Source organism: Meriones unguiculatus, chromosome 5 (assembly GCF_030254825.1).
Source record: "Meriones unguiculatus strain TT.TT164.6M chromosome 5, Bangor_MerUng_6.1, whole genome shotgun sequence".
NCBI classification, from domain to species: domain Eukaryota; kingdom Metazoa; phylum Chordata; class Mammalia; order Rodentia; family Muridae; genus Meriones; species Meriones unguiculatus.
In genome coordinates this window covers 122,822,231-122,839,336 of record NC_083353.1, presented here as the reverse complement: position 1 = coordinate 122,839,336, position 17,106 = coordinate 122,822,231, and the positions used below count along the sequence as shown (strand labels likewise).

General features: G+C 45.7%; 1 protein-coding gene across 2 annotated transcripts in view; it reads left to right on the top strand.

Moving 5' to 3' along the window:
* The first annotated feature begins 5,783 nt into the window (after nucleotides 1-5,783).
* Nucleotides 5,784-17,106, top strand: part of Rerg (RAS like estrogen regulated growth inhibitor) — a 102,445-nt gene continuing 91,122 nt past the window's right edge. Inside the window, exons 1-2 of one of the 2 annotated variants that reach the window (XM_021644280.2) lie at nucleotides 5,784-6,072; nucleotides 10,914-11,082. In XM_021644280.2, coding sequence (XP_021499955.1) covers nucleotides 11,022-11,082 — 61 coding nt within the window. In that variant the 5' untranslated portion in view covers nucleotides 5,784-6,072; nucleotides 10,914-11,021. Of the gene's footprint in view, nucleotides 6,073-10,913; nucleotides 11,083-17,106 lie in introns of those variants that run through there. The other variant, XM_060384317.1, reaches the window with a different exon arrangement.

Here is a 17,106-nt window from a genome sequence, read left to right as displayed (position 1 = left end):
TTCCATATGTTACATTGAGAGCTTATCATTCAAAGTGATTAGTTTTAAGGTGATATTTCCCTTGTTGCTTTGAATACTTTTCTCTGCATCGTGATTTCTGCAAGTTGGTCAGCCTGTGTCTCGGTGAAGTTCTGCCGTTATTCGTTTTGTTCAGTGTTCATGGAGTTTCTTGTGCAGGATCGTTCTCAGCTCTCAGTAGATCTGCAAACCCTTGCAAAAAATCCTTTTCAGCTATTACTTCCTGGGTTCTCTCTGTTTCTCTCTTTCTCACTTCTTCTCTGAGTAGGATGATGTTTGTGTCAGGCCCTAGCATCATGGCGCACACCTCTCACTATGTTCAGCTTTTTCCGTTCGTTACTTGCCTTTATTATTTTTTCCAGATATTTTCTAATATCACATCATTGGATTTACTAATTTTTATTCTTTTTAAATTTTAATTTATTTTTTTGGTAATTTCATATATGAGTATTGAATTTATTTCCTTTCATCAACTCTTTTAATCCTGTATCCCACAGTTCAACTCACCAGATGTGCTCCTAATTGAAGGTATTATGTTTGTATTTCTACTATTTCTAAGGTTTTCACTCAGCTGTTTGCACTGTTTCTATTCCGTGTCAGTCGTGATGCTATTGCTGTGATAAAACACCACGACAAAGGCAAGGAGGGTTTATACAGAAGGAAGGGTTTATTCGACCATGCAGTTTCAGAGGGTTAGGAGTCCATCACCATCATGACGGCAGCATGGCGGCAGGCAGAGATGGTCTGGGACAGCCACAAGCAGGGAACAGAGAACCAACACAGAGCTCAAGAGCCTCTCCCGAGGTCACACTAAGCCTGCCCCTGACTACTAAGCCTGTCGCCCCCCAGCGGCAAACTAAGCCCGCATACTCTCTGCAGCAAGGCCTTCTGCAACTAAGCCTCCCCAAGCAGCACCGCCCACTGGGAATGAAGTATTCAAGTTCCTGAGACTGTGGGGGAAGGTGGGGGTGAGCTCACTCAAACCACCACAATTTCTCATCAGAGATAGACACAGAGACGAAAGTAGTACTTTACAATTTTGCTGATTTTTGTTCATCGTTTCTCCCACTATCCTTAGCATACCAAAACAACCCCAGCAACCCTGGAGCTGCATTTCATTTATGCTCCAGCTCTGGATCGCCTGTCAGCAGGCTTCTGTTAGGTTAGCTTTTTGTTATTGCTGTTTTGTCTTTTGTGCTGCGTTACTGCTTGGTAAACTTTACTGCATGTGTTGTGAATGAATGTCTGTGTGTCCACAAGCATTATGCATTGACCCCATAATTCCATCCCAGTGTGAGTGTATTTGGAGAAAAAAAAAACCCTCTTCCAAATGAGCTTCATTCCCAGGGTCAATATGATTTCTGATAAAAAGAATAAACCCTATAATATATATGAAATATACTATTGTATTGGTCAGTTCTGTATAGGAGCAGAATATGTATGTATGTATGTATGTGTATACATATGTGCCTACAGATTTTTAGAATAGCTCACAGGCTGTGACCCAGCTAGTCCAACAATGTCTACCAACAGAAGGTCCACAAATCTAGCTAGTTTTTGGTCCACCAGGCTGAATGTCTCAGCTGGCCTCCAGTACACACCAGAATCCCAAAGAAGTAGGCTCTAAATGCCAGTGAAGGAATGAACTTGCCCGTGAGAGCAAGCAGGCACAGAGAGCAAGCTTCCTTCTTCCATGTCCTTTATTTAGGCTGCCAGCAGAAGGTGTGGCCCAGAGTAAAAGATCTTCCCACCTCAAAGATCAGGAATAAAAGTGAATCTTCTTACTTCAAATGATTTAATTTAGAAAAAGAAAAAATCTCCCCCAGCCTCCCCGGTTTACCCAATCCCAGGTGTAGTCAAGTTGACCACCAAGAGTAGCCATCACTACTGTACAAGAAGGATGGTGGGATCAATGTAAGCAAAAATAGGCTAATAAACTGTGGACCAAAAGAGGCAGACATTGTCAGATATGCAGACGGTTGCTGCAGGGCCTTCTGGGAAGCACTACTTAATGAGTCAGAGTGAAGAACCAGTAATAGAAAAACCATGATAATAGAATTACTGAATGAATTCCTTCCACTAAAACACAGAACTGCATTTAAATAACTGTGAGAAAGAGAGCTGTAAGTGAAACGCAAATGATGTACATCTTGACAATGAGTCAATAACACCTCAGCAAAAACAGAGGGGAGGTTAGGAGAGGTGCCGGCGCATAAGAAAGGGAGTCGCCTCCCCCTTTAAGTAGCGAGGAGCCAAGGAGCCATTTGACAGAGAAGGAAGCAGACACTGGCTTAGACACCAGGGAGTCAGATCCCCATTATGTAACAATGTTGACTCTAGAGGAATTGTTAGGGATGGGGAAGCTCTTGGAATGAATCAACATCTAAAGCCCACTGCTCTGTGTTCTCCCCTGCTTAGCTGCGTGTTTCTCAAGTCATTTCAGTGTGACAGTACCTAACAAACCTCTTAATAAGACAACACTCTGTGGGACCTGGCACCATGATTGTTCCTTGTGGCAACAGTGACCATTTCTGGATACTATGATCGCGGGGTGAGTTTCTACTTGTTTGTATTTTACCACATGCTTTAGTTATTTATAAAAATGAATATATCTAGCATCTTCACACACAATTTCAACCCCAACTGCACCTTGCAGGTTTACTGTCTCTTCATCTGCTAATACTGAGCTAGAAGTTTAAGTCTGGAAGACAGGGAGTGTGACAAAAACTGTGCCCAGAAGAGTGAATGTCCAGCAGGCAGGCCTCATGGCACCCTATCTGTTCCTGTGACTGACCCGAGAGGGTATCCTTGCAGCTTTTGATAAAGGATTCATTCCATGGAGCAGAGGTCCTTGTACTTACGTGCTCTGTTATACAGTACAGTAGATGCTAGTTCTGGTGGAGCTAGCACATCTTTTTTGGTACAGTGTGTCCAGAACTGCAGGTGTGACATTTATACATCCATGCCTGGTGGTGGGCACAGAGGTCCTTGTACTCACAGAGAAGCATTAAGGGGAAGCAGGACTTCTTAATGGAGGAGATAAAATACCTGTTTTCCTGCCCGGAAGGCTGGGGGTGGATTTTCTTAACAATCTGGTGACTTTTTTGCTATCTGTGGAGACAGACCGCACCCACCTTTTGCTAGAGAGGAAGACCTCACCCAAATTCCCTAGAAAGATTATCCCAGACTCTTCCATCCCTAGACCATTACTCTTTCATAAGGGGAGATGTCACATGTATTTTATGGCCTGCTGAACGCTTTGCTATTGGTCAGAGACCATACTAGATTCTAGGCCTTTTGGCTACGGAGCTCACCCTCATGGTCACATGTACTTTGTAAAAGAGTTTTATGTTGTCACACCTTAAGTTTTATTGTGTACCTGGAATTGGACTGGTTGGACTGATTGTTGCTTGGAAACCTTTTCCCAAATTGTAGTATGTTTTAAATATGCTGACAATGAACCAACTGCCTGGCATTAGACTCCCTGCCATCTGATCCAGGTTGATGAAGTCGTTCTGTACCAGGTTTTTATTCTCTTCGCTTCATGAGCTTGGCTTCCTGTAGCACACCTGCAGGGACCTCCTCACGTGTCCACTGCTGTTCTATTCACAGTCACAAGAACATAGAACCAGCCTACGTGCCCATTAACAGGAGAACAGATCTCAAAAATGTGCACACACACACAATGGACCTTTAGTCATCTGTCAAGAAAAATGAAATTATGAAGCACGCAGGAGAGTGGATGGAAGTGCAAAGGATTCAGTTAAGGCAGCTGACTCAGAGAGATGAAAAAAATCTTTCTCTGTCTCTCATACGTGGGTCCTAACTTCTAATGTTCATATGAATGTGAAGAAGAGTTGTGAGAAGAGGTGAGAAACGAGACAGGAGACTGTGAAAGGGAGCAGAGAGGTGCGTGTGGCATGAAAGTGGAAAGTAGTTGGGGGACACATTGGAGAGAGGGAGGTGAGGAAAGGGGGAAAAAGAAACAAGCAAAGTTTTGTTTGGAAAACGCCACAGTGAAACCTAATTCTTTGTAGGCTAATACAAAATTTAAAAGAAATTGCAGGCGTGCACTCTAAGGCCTCCCTTATTGAGTGAGGAGGGCTATACAAGAGAGATAAACAGCCTCCAGGACAAGACGATAAAGGCTTGCTCACAGGACACCTGGCTGTGTCCTCTTCAGAAATACCAATTAGATAGGAAAGGTACAGTGGAAATTCAAACTTAAGTCACTGTAAAATGCATTTTAAATGTTATGTTTTATATATAAAGTGTATATTCACAGATACTGTAAATATGTATCATATGTAGACATTTTTATTAAATACTGCTTGATGGGTCAAGATGATGGAAAAAGAAGGTAGATTGAAACTTGACAGTATTAATGCTACAAAAATTCCACATTTAGATTTTCTAGAATTCTGCATCATCTGCATGATGCTTCTTACTGTAGGCTTTAAGATATTTTGTATTCTGAGGTGCTGAAATCTCTGTTTCTCAGATATGGAACCTATTTCCTCAAGCCCACACTAGATAGCCCTTCCCAGATCAGCGTATAAACAATTTAGATGTATCTTGTCTCAAGTTGTCTTCTTGTTACAGTCATTGGATCATTGTGCAGCAGGCCCTGCAAGAGAGGAAGAGCACACACACACACACACACCACAGACACCACAGACACCACACACGCACCCAAACACACACGCACACCACACCCACACACAGTTTGTTCCCTGGGTTTCCAGCCTCTGGAATTTCAAGGTTTAGCAGAAGACTGAGTGAAGGCAAAGCAAACACAGTGATGGTGGTGAAGTGAGACACGGAAGAGAGTGTCACTGTAGGTCAGAGCAGGGTTCAGGGGAACTTGGGATGGTCAGGAAATTCATGGTGGAAGGGGTGTGTTACGCTTTCTCAGAGAGTTACCAGGACACATCACAGGCCCCATCATTTTATCCTGCCCGCCTGGCAAGTCCTGCCTCCACAGTGACCTTTCTTCCACCAGGGTTGGTCCACGGATTGTTTGCATGGCCCTGGGCTCCTGCCTGCTCTTGTTGCTGGCTTTCAGTAAATCACCAGATACCCTGGTAAGAAAGCCCTGATCTGGAATGAAAAAAAAAAAAAAAAAAAAAGCAAGGCACAGACATTTCCTGTTGCTTTGTCCATGCACGTCACTATCTTTGGGAATCCTTTAGCCTCCCTGAAGCTCCCCCTTCCCCACGGAAAGACCAGCAATTACAATAGCCCCGCTTACCTCTAGGGAGGTGAATATCAAAGGGGCTGGGGGATGTAAAGGTCTTTCAGAGCTTAGCATAGCATCATGTTAATTATCTTTGTTGGGGTGGGGGGTTGAGCTCGGCGGGGTTTGACGCTAAGGCAAATCTTATAAATGCTGGTCTTGCCGAGAGAACAGAGCACTCTGGAGACTTTCTCATATATACAAACATGAATTGCAGTTGAATTTTGTGTTTACATCTTTCGAAGTATATTTGTTTCCGATCCGGTCCGGATTTTCTCCCAGCTACTTACCAGCCTTGGACAATTTTCCCCATCTCTCTCTCTTTTTAATCCTCTGCTTCCTCTTGAATATCATGAGAACAGCCCAACACATTCCCAAGGCGCATTGGCAAGATCCTTTGAAACAAGGCGTAGAGAACGCTGCGTAAGTGATGCTTTTTAATCGAGAAAGGACTTTGCAAGCCTGGCGTGGAGCGAGGCGGGAGTGTGAGGCGCTCGGTTCGCGGGTGGCTCCGGCAGGGGGCGCCCGAGCGTCTCACTGCAGCATCCCGACCACGGAGCGCGGCGGCGGCGGCGGCCGGAGCTCGCGTCCTGCCGCAGTCTCTCCGCCGCTAGCCTGGGCGAGCGCGAGGGAGGAGACCCCCTCCCGGGCACCGCGCCTGCAGCCGCGGTGACTCCCACCCGCGATCGCGGGACCCTGACTCTCAAGCGCCTCCCGCAGCCTGCGTGGGGCAGCGTGGGAGGGCTCTGCGGTCTCCGAGGCCGGATTGCGAACTTGGAGGGGACCGCGGCTCTCTCCCCGGCCTGGAGAGTGAACAGGTGAGTGACACACACGTGGTCAGGTGGCTCCCCGAGGACAGAGTGCGGCTCCCTGAGGGCTCCGACCTCGGTCGAGTCCTCCAGGTGGCGAGGTCCCTCGCCGAGGGTGACTTTGGGGCTCTCCGAGAGGGATGTGAGCGCAGCACCAGGCTTGACAGTGCGTCCTGAGCCCAGGGCGTCCTTCGCATACAGGAGCCTGCGATCTGGAGGATCTGCAGGACCTGCATTCTACCGTGGGCTTGCTCCTGGCCTCAGACCTGTTGAGTTCAGGGCAGCGAGATAGCCCGGGGGCTTGCACAGTTACAGCCTCTTTGCAGTGGTTGTTGCGTTGTGATAAGAGGAAGGAAAATTCCGAGCAGAGAAACTGAGAAATCCCGATTTCAGGAAAGGTCTGGCCCAGAAAGAAGCGATCTCTTTCCCACCATCACTTTGCCTTCGTTGCTGTCCTGGACAGCTGCACTTTGTTTGTTTGTTTAAGGAGGTCATAAAAATATTAAAGTGCAATTATAAAGACGTCCCCTCCCCCAACAAGAGAAAGTGGAAAACACTGACTTTGATAAGCATAGTCTGGGAAATGATTTATTAGGAGCAAAACCTTTTGATAAGTAAATAAGAAGACGAATGAAGCTTTAGAAACACAAATGCCATAGGTCTAAGAGTTCCCACAGGTAGGCGCTTTGGTTTGGGTATACTTAAGTGTGGAGTGAGTCAATGCATCAATAGTACCAAATAAAACAACACTTTTCTTTGGTTTATCCCAGTATTTCCTCCAATGACTTCATGCGCACAAGAAAGGCACTTCCTCTAGTCTCCTAAATATTTAGGTGTGACTTTATGATAGAAACTTAAAAGTTGGCTGTTTGTTTGCCCCCGGTAAAGCTCTCTGCTTCTAGAGTAAACTTCCTGGTCATGAAAGGAAGAGTTCCATGTGTTAGACCAACGAGTTTTCTCAGATCTGAGGCGAGAAGGTCTCCAGTTAATTCAACAGAAGCTTGCCTGTAGGTTACTATGACAACAATTGACAGGTTGATGGCTTCTGTCAAATTTTCATGTGGAAATAAAACGTGAAGGCATCTTTAGGTCAGCTTTGCATCTTCACTTTGATTTTTGAAAGCACATCATGAGACTGACAGTTACCAGCTGGATCTTATTATGTTACAAATGGGGAAAATTAACTCACGTAATGTCTCTCTCATTTGTGAAACCCACGGACTTCAGAGGCCAGTGACTGTTGCTGAAATATTTGACTTGGTTTTTAAAAAAATATATATATTTGATGTTTATTTTTATGAAGCATTAATTAAGAATAAGCGGATTTTTAGATACACAGGAATGACACTTTTGTATAAAAGCAAATTATTATTTATGAATGCTCCTGGCACAAGCACATTCTCCGGTTTAAAGAAATGCTAGCCATGAGCATAGTTGAGCAAATGTCCTTATTGAATGGTGGAGCCGCTTTTGGGTATATGCCCAGAAATGGTATAGATAGATCTTGAGGTAGTGCTATTCTCAATTTTCTGAAAATGCGCCAGATTGATTTCCAAAGTGGTTGTACAAGTTTACATTCCCACCAGCAATGGAGGAGGTTCCCCTTTCTCCACATCCTCTCTAGCGAGATCTGAGCCCAGGGGATCCTGCAGAGACTGATGCACCAACTAAGGACCGTGCATGGAGAGGACCTAGACCCCAACTGGCAGCTTAGTTTCCATGTGGATTTCTGAGGGAGGGGATCAGGGGCAGCTTCTATCAGGAACTCAGCTGACTGCTCTATGATCACTGATGTGGCGTTGCCAGGCCATGGAGGAAGAGGATCCAAGCAGTCCTGATGAGACTTCACAAGCTATGGGCAGATGGCAATAGTGGAGAACTCCCCCTTTCAGTGGACTAGGGGAAGGGGATGAGGGGAAGAGGGTGGGATGGAGGGAGTTGAGTGAGGGGACTTCAATAGGGATATATAATGAATAAATTGTGAAGAAAAAAATTTAAAAATGGAAGAAAGTGATATAATAAATGATGTAATTTTTTTAGTTAAATAGAATTTGTATTAAAAATTTTTAATAAAATAAATGCTAGCCAGTATCCATCCATAAGTTAAAATATAGTTAACAGATTTAATATTCAAATCTTAATAGTAAGGTCTTAGTGGATGCCTATGAAATGACAAATAAGTAATTTTATTTTTGTTTTGGCATACTGCTTGTGCAGTATGGAATAGCCTGGGACTCGTGGTGTAGCCCAAGCTGGCCTTGAATTCAATATCCTCCCACTCCAGCCTCCCAGATGCTGGGGTCACGGGCCAGAACTTGAGGAAATACATCAACAGCCAAGGATGGCGTTGGATATTTAGGATCTTAGTTTGAGAATCTCTACAAAGTTGTCTTTTTCTCTTTGTAGATGGAGGAAAAGGCCATGCTAAACAGCGGCCTGTTCTCCCCTTAGAAGCACACACTTTAGAAACCTGCACATCAAAATGTGTTTGGTCCACATTGATGGCTCAAATACATGATAAGAGACTAAATAGAAACCAGCTCCTCTTGTGGGATATATATTCAGAGGGAGCCTGTTTTCTCTTTCCCTTTCTTAGGCTGTTTTTAAAAGCTATATATCCAAAACACTGAGCCAGACAGGATCAGTTAACACGTTCAGGTAACAGATTGTGGTTCAAAACACACCCCACCCCCTTTTTGGTTATTAAAGAAACCAAAAAGGTAGCTCTGGCTGCCCTGTACCGGAGAGTGGCCTTGAATTTCTGAACATCTTTCCAAATTCTGGGATTGTAGGGGTATACCACCATGCTTGATACAAACATAACTTTTCAAACTAGAACGCTGAGTGAATTCTGAACACTGGTGCCATTGAGTTAACATGCTTAAACGTGAGGTGTTCAGACAGTGAAAGGTCCTTAGCCCCCTGGGAAAGATGGGAGGCGGGGCTTCTTATGATTGGCTCTGCTGGGGGCAGCCACAGCGGATGTATCCAGAACTCTGTAGTGACAGTCTGTCAGGTTATATATCAAGCCTGAAGAAGGGAACTCCATGTTGTTAGAGTCAGTCAAACAGCAAGTGCCTGGGGACAGCCATGCATACGGGGAGAGGAAGAGGGGAAAGTCAAGAAAGTAAGCAAGTTTTTTTAGTTGCTGTGTGTCTCCTGAAGAATCCATCTACAGCTCACCTTCCCTTCCCTGGAAAGTGGAAGGCTAGGATCGGGTACCACCCTAAGGGCTGCCCGGCTGTTGAACCAGACCTGAGTGAAAGAAATGAATTGTTTTTAACAGAGGAATCAGGACATCCCAAGTGACAGACACATCATGGCGTATTATAATAAATAGGAAAGGGAGGGTTCCTAATTGGAAAAAGCCACCTACAAATGCCACTACTTACACAGGACATAAACTTGTCTTGAATACCCAGAAGTGGCCAATTAGACACAGAATGGCTGGCTGGCAGAGGAAAAGCCTTCTGCGATAGCTGGGGGATTGCCTTGTTTGACCCTCCACCCAACGCCCTTTCCAAGTTTACATTTCCTTGGTGTTAAGAGCCCAGGTATCGGGATGAGAGTGTAGCTTGTGGCTGGGGTGTTTGCTTGCCATGGAGTGAGGCCTTGGACTCAATTCCCAGCACAGCATAAAATCCAGCCAACAAAGACCCAAGACATCACAGCTGTTATAAACAGCGCCTGGGATCCTCTTTGAAAGGGACGCCGAATGTGGAACGCACTACATGCTTTTAGTGCCTGAGGGTATCGTACCCAGCGAAACACAGAAGTATGACTGGGTATTCCGTACTGGCTTTGGAACCATAGGCATCAGTTACATAGTTTATCCTGTGACCTAGTGTGAACGGAGATGAAACTTAACCTCGAAATAGAAAATTAAATTGTGTGGCGGTGGAGTTGACTGATAGGAAGGCACATTGTTCAATAAAGAGATTCCCACAATGCCTTTCCCCATCACATGCATTTATAGGTTGAGTATTTTCAGCTGGTGGAGAATGCACTTATTTACGTAGTATTTATTATCAATTGTGCCAAGAAACAATCTCTTTATAAAAACATATTAAAGAAAGTACTGTAAGAGATGGTACCATGTGTACACATATTTTAAAACCAAACAGCACTAATTTTTTTTAAGATTTATTTATTTATTTATTTATTTATTTTACATATATGAATGCTCTATCTGCATGCTGGAAGAGGGCATCAGATCCCAGTGTAGATGGTTGTGAGCCATTGCGTGGTTGCTGGGAATTGAACTTGGGACCTTGGGAGGAGCAGCCAGTGTTCTAACTGCTGAGCCATCTCTCCAGCCCCTGATCTAAGCTCTTAAGTCCCAACTCTACCTTACTAATTAAGTAGTTTGCAGTGAGATATTACCATGGCCCTCTCACTGGGCAGAGGTGAAAAGCAAATTACAAGACCATACCTTGGGTGGTGAGACGGTCAGCGAAAACTGTCAACTTGACGGAATTCTGGAAATCCTCCAGGAGATGGACTTTTGAGCATGCCTGTAGGAAGTTATCTTGATAGCACTGAGATGGGAAGCCCCACCCACTGTGAAATGAGCAGCAACACGCATCAACCCCTTAGTGTTTTCCGTTTGTAGGTGTGATGTGACCAACTGTTTCACGCTCCTACTCTCTTTACTTCCCGCCTGCCATGATGGGCTGTCTTGAACTGTGGACAACAGCAAAACACTTCTCCCTTGTTGCTCTTGCCACAGTATTTTATCACAGTGACAGGCAAAGGAATTAAGACAAAGGGTGGCTGGTGTGTACCTGACATCTCACAGATACGGGACTCATTCCTCATCCCTTAGAATCCCAACTCTCTTTTCTTTTAAGGACTGTGACCTCTTCCGTGACTGATAATGGCGCACAGAAACTAAAGGCTGCCACCAAAACCGCCTGCTCACATACTGACTCTGAACCCTAGACCCTGCCACCAGCACCATGGCCAAGAGCGCAGAGGTCAAACTGGCCATATTTGGGAGAGCAGGCGTGGGCAAGTCAGGTAAGGTCCTTCTTGTGGCCTCTACAGGGTGTGTGAGTTTGTCACAGCTCTGAGGATGGAGCAGGTAAGTACTCCGCCTTTGTGACATCCCAGCTGCTGTCCTTCCTCTGTATCCAGCTTCATTTTTCACAACCAGCTTATGGATTCTTCTGCTTATTTATGACAAAATAAATTTGCTGACAAGATAACAAGGAAGGGTATAGAACATAAACAAACTCCAAACTGATCAAATTGTGGAAATTTCATAAAATATATGTTTTGTTTTTTTCCTGTGTTCTTTCCTTTACTACGGAAAATCTCAAGGGGTTGGCCATATGTCTCATTTCTTTGGATACTCTCAGCATAATGGTCCAAGCTCAAGCAGATGTTGGGGTCCCAGTTACGCCTTGTTGAAGGGGTCTGTCTTCACCAGTGACAGAACTGTTTCTAACCCAAAACTTCTACAGCAGGACGAGAGCACTCGCACAGCAGGAATGCAAACTCCCAAGCAGGACAGCTACCGCCAGGCCTCCAGAGTGGATTTAACTTAGCAATTCTGAGTAACATCAATAATTTAGAACCCTCCTTTTCTTTGGTAGTGCTGTGTGTGTGGGGAGCAGGGGCAGGACCTTGTCCACACTGGGCCATCACTCTATCCCTGCAACAGCCCAGCCCTAGGTTCCTTGAGACAGAGTCTCACAACAGAATGCAAACTCATCTCTTACTCCCTATACTTAAAATTAAGTGCGTGCTAAAGGAGATGTCGCCCAGACCCTGATGCCACGTGACTTTACCTGTGATGATGGCTTGGTGTCTCGTGGGAGGAAACCAAAACCACACAGAGCTTTTGGCTGTCAGGGAAGGACATGAACGCCTCTGGTGGGTGCGTGTGGGTGGACAGAAACCTGCCGGTAAGCAAACCAGCTAATCCCCACTCACGTGAACTATATGCTCTTAAAGAAACACACACATGCAACGCACTGTCACACACACCTCCTAGTTCTGTGCCCCCAACCTCCTTCTATAGGTCTTCCTGGCTTGAGTCTCAGCAGTGATCTGCCATGCTCTAAGTCTTGTTTGGTTTTCCTCAGCTCTGTCTGCCACTTGCTTCTCCTCTGCAGTTCTTGCCTCTGGCAGAATCCGAGCGAGGAAAAGAGCAGGCTGGGGTGGAAGACGCTCAAGCCCCTCCCCTTTAATCTCCCTAGGTGTTTCCCAATGGCGTGAGAACCCACTGTCTGTAGCTGGCAGAAGGATCTGGAGAATGAGGAAACTGGCCCAGGGAGTGTCTCTCGTGGAGGGAACAAAATATGTGGATGGAGATCAGAGTGGGGGTGGCCGGAGGTCTGGTGGGAAGTCTGTGTTGCTAACAGTGGCTCAGCTTGTGTGACTGGGGAGTTTGGCTGGCCATCCATCTTTGTTTCCACATCCGACAGGTGGAATAAGAGGACACGTTCTTCCGAGCTCTTCTTCGTGGTTTGGAAAGCTGAACACAGGGCAGGCGAGATGCCTGGGAGGGTAGGAGGGCTCCTTGCTCAAGCATGGGCCGCTGAGCTGAATCCCCACACCCCCGGAAAAGGCTGGGCTTGGCTCGCACATCCCCAGCCTCACCTATGGGCAATGGAGCCGGACTGCTGGGGCTTGCTGGCAGCCAGCCTAGCTCCAGCTCACTGAACCTTTCTCAGGGAAATTATAGAGAGAATAAACAGGACACCCAGTGACTGCTGGAGCCTCTGCAGGTACTACCCGCGCCACACGTGATAGACTGCGCGCCCACACATACAATAATGTAGCCGTATAGGTGAAGCCCAGGGAAGAAGTAAGCACTCAAGTCTGTGGATGCCCATTCACGTCCATCTTCACCGCATCGGAGTGAACCCAACCCTCCACGACTTTGAGGTGCGCCCTCCGTTTCCTTTGTGAGCCGTCAAGGCAGTTTCCATAACTGTAGCACCTGTTCCCATCGCCTTCCCCCAAGTCCAGCTGCCTGTGTCCGCATCTCAATCTTTGCCTTTTCTCAAGTCTGATGAATGCGGACACTGTGTTTCCTGTCTTCAGTTTCTTTGCTCATCCATTGTGTAAACCAGGTTGGCCTGCCACTGAGCCATTCCACACAAACTGCCTTTGCTGAGGTCACGACCCATCAGTTCCTGAGAAAGTGAGTCAACCAACTTGCCGTCCTGTGCCCTCCTGGGCTTCCTCTTACCACTCCACATAACCAACCCCTCTCCTTCAAGTTGCCTTCCCAATAGGCTTTTAGGGCATTGCCCTCCCTCCTGGCCTTCTAGGTCCTTCTGTTGACTCCTGCCAGTTGTCCTCTGCCTGCCTCTGCCCTTGGGTCTGCCAGGGGCCTGTATGATAACTAGAACCCCATTCTCTTTCCATTTCCTATGGGTGGTTTTTCACCTCCAAAGGAAAGGCGGCACCCACTCTAGGGGTAACTTCGGCTGACTCTAACTTTTTTACTTCTCATGCTAAAAGCAGAGGCTGAAACAGCTCAGGAAAGTCCTTACCAACTCTAAATCGAATTGTTAAAAAAGCAAGTCTTCCTTTTTGGATCCATTTCTTTATCCTCCCTGCAGGTGGCCTACCACTGTTCAAACGTGCTTGAATGTGTGTGTGAGAGAGAGACAGAGACAGAGCATGAGACAGCAGGCATTGTTGGGGGCCAGAGGGCTACTTGTAGGACATAGTTCTGTCATTCAAACATGTGGGTTCTGAAGGAGAGGGCGGGAGGGGGAGTTAACTCAGGGAGTTAAGCTTGCTGGCAGGTGCCTTCATCCTCTGAGCCACCCTGCCGGCCCAGGTATTCTGCTTTTGTTTCTTCTCATTGCCGTGAAAATGGTCACAATGGACAACCTGCCTCTAACATAACTTCTTGTATGTTCTTTGTAGGCAGACTATGTTTTCCTATTTCAACATTTGAATCCTTTCTTGAGACCTAAAGCACACCCGGCTTTGAGAAGGCAGCATAGTCTGGACTTGGACTTAGCGAGACAATTCTGAACTTTTTCTCCGCTCACTAGAAGCCACCACAGTCTGAACTATCAGTTTTGGAAATACATTGTAGCAATACTGTGCTCATGTTTACTCTAGGGTCTCAAACTGTTGCTACCTTGTTTCAGCCGGGTCAGCATCAGCCACTCTCCCACCTTAGACTGCGTTTGTCTTATAAGTTACCTTAGCTTGATTTCTGCCTCCCCACACTCCATGTGTGCACGCCAGCATGCGTGCGTGTGTGCCCAAGCATGGTCATGCACATATGTGTACATGCAAATGGAGGCCAGAAGCCAACCTTTGACATCTTCAATTGATAGCTGACTTGAATTTTGAGTTTCTCTTGCTGGGCTGGAATTTGCCCCTTTGGCTATGCTGGCTGGTCAGTTGGCCCCAGGAATCTGCCTGTTTCCACCTCCCCAGTGCTGGGAATACAAAAGCACCACCAGGACCGGCTTTTCCCCAACAGGTTCTGAGTATCAAATTAAGGCTTTTCATACAAGGACTTAATCAGCTGAGTCATTTCCTTAGGACAACCTTTTCTTTTTCAAGTCCGTTAGAATTGTACATACGGGAATGTACGGCAGTTCAAGTCTTACTCAGCTGCCTCCTGAGCCTCACTGTGACCCTCCCTTGGGCTCACACAGTCTCATCTTTCTCCAGGCCGCTGGAGTACCTCACAGTGAGTGGAGCTGTGCGAGGTTTGGAGCTGTAGAGCCTGAGCATCTCCGATTTGACTTGGTCTAAATTGTTTTGGGGGCTCAGCCTTACTTCATCCCTCTCTTTACTTACCCACTCACTGATGAGCTCACCGAGTTCAGGGAGATGGAGACCACATTGCCATGTACTCTTAGAGATGTCTATCACTCTGAGCTCTGCGCATGTGCAGTAGTGTTTGATGGCCAAGCCCCACGTATTTGCTCTGTGCACTTGGCAATGTGAGGCAAGTCACTTCCCCACTCTAAGTTACGGGAAGCGCACAGTAGTGCCCATCTTGGCTATCAACACCGAGTGAGTTATTGAGCGCAAGTCTTTCAGTAGATCATGTAGCAGACTGTGTCGGTTAGCTCATGCTATTAGGACGTTCCAAGTATGCTTTTGATTTCTAAGTTCCCTGGTGAATAAATTAAATCAAAAGTAAATGTATATTCTACCGGGTATTCTGTTTCTCACTGTTAACCTATATTTTTACTCAGCAATACCAACACACACACACACACACACACACACACACACACACACGGAGAGGTGAGAAAGGAACAGAGAGAGAGAGAGAGTGAAAGAGTGAGAGAGGAGATAGAGAAAGAAAGTTCTCTTTCATGAGTCTGAAAATCTGGTTCATGTCAATTACAGCTTGGCCACTGATGGTTATAATGAGACTTAATGGCTCTGTATTAAATCTTGGGAAAATAACCAGAGATGTATTAGTGTCATCACTACAGTGGGACTCTTCCTTTGAAAGTGCTGCTGCTATGTAGAAGAGGAGTCTCCAACCCCAAGTGACAGATAGGTGTTTTGCGTTTTCAAAAGGAATTGAACAAAACTTTCTAGCTGACAGGCTGACCAAGGAAGTGTCAGCAAGGACACAGTTTAAGAATGTGCTACTTACCGGCATGGACTGAGAGTGAGGGTGTGTGCCTGTGGTGAGTATGTGGTGGCACCCGCATATCCTGGTGGGGCACAGACTTTTCTTCCGGTCTCGTTTCATCTTGCAGGCCTGTCTTCAAGTGAGCTTGCTGGCTGAGGGTCAGCATGCTGAGCATGGTGGGGGAGTGACAAAGTGCGGGCTATGGTTTTCCAGCCTCTCCGGTCTTCTGCTCCAGCAGGGTAAACATTTTCCTTCATTTTCACTCAGTGAATAACATGGTACCCACGCTCCCCTCCTGAGTGTGCCTCAGTCTATATTTTGACAGGCTCCAAGTAATTAAAGCCAAAAATAAAAAATAAAAAACAAAAACAAAACAAACAAAAAAAAAACCTGCCAATACCCAGACACAGACACACATTTTACTAAATACTTCCTAGATTCATGTTATTCAGATTGTAGCAAGTATAGGAAGGGTTGACAGAAAAACAACCGAGAATTTAAATTTGGTTTCACAGTTGACACCCTCATTTCAGGACTGAAGCACTCTGAGCTGTCGCAAAATGTATTCTTGAAAGGGATGGTCTAGTTGATTGAGTAATGCTCCCTCAGTAATGTTATTCTCTAGTTGAAAACCAGCGGAGGCACTCACGCATGCAGGCTTAAATTCACACACTCCCATTTCTGGACTATAAACTGGCTGCCAAATGAAAACAAACTTGTGATATTTTTATCCCTTGGCACAAAGGTATTTTTCTTCCTCTTATTCTTGTCTACAACTTTTTACTCCATTGAAACAGCAAACAATTTTTTACTTTATTTTATTTTATTGTTGGATTTAGGGTCTCATGTAGCCCAGGCTGGCTTCAGACTTTTTAGCTGAGGATGACCTTGAACTCCTAATCCTCCTACTTCCACCTCTCAAGTTCTGGAATGGAAAGTTTTTGTACTGTGCTAGGTTTTTGTACTAGCCAGGGCTTGGTTCATGCTAGGTACGTGCTCTCCCAAGGAGTCACATTCCCTAGCGCAAAGATTCTGATTTTGGATTGGTCTTTGGAATGTACACAAAACTACTTTAAAATATGTGTGTACTTTATGACCAGAATTTACTTGTGAGCTGTGGGCAGTCAGGTCCATCTCCGTAGTCTCAGAGAAGGTTTTGAGTGTAGGAGTGGCTGTGCTGTACTGATTCTTTGTCTCTTAGACTGTGCTGTAGCATGGCTTTTGAACACTGTTGGCAAAGTGCTTATGACAAGAGAGGAGAAAAATGTAGGGGACTGGAAGCTTTGATAGGCTATCATAATCTTATAATTCTTTTGTGTGTTTCATTATATGAGATTCATGAAGATTAATACTAATATATGTTTCAACTATGTTTGTTACTGCTCAGGAAAATTTAACAAATTGATTTTGGGCTCCAGTAATACCATGGGTGGCCAGAAGGGGGCGTTGGATCCCCTAGCTTT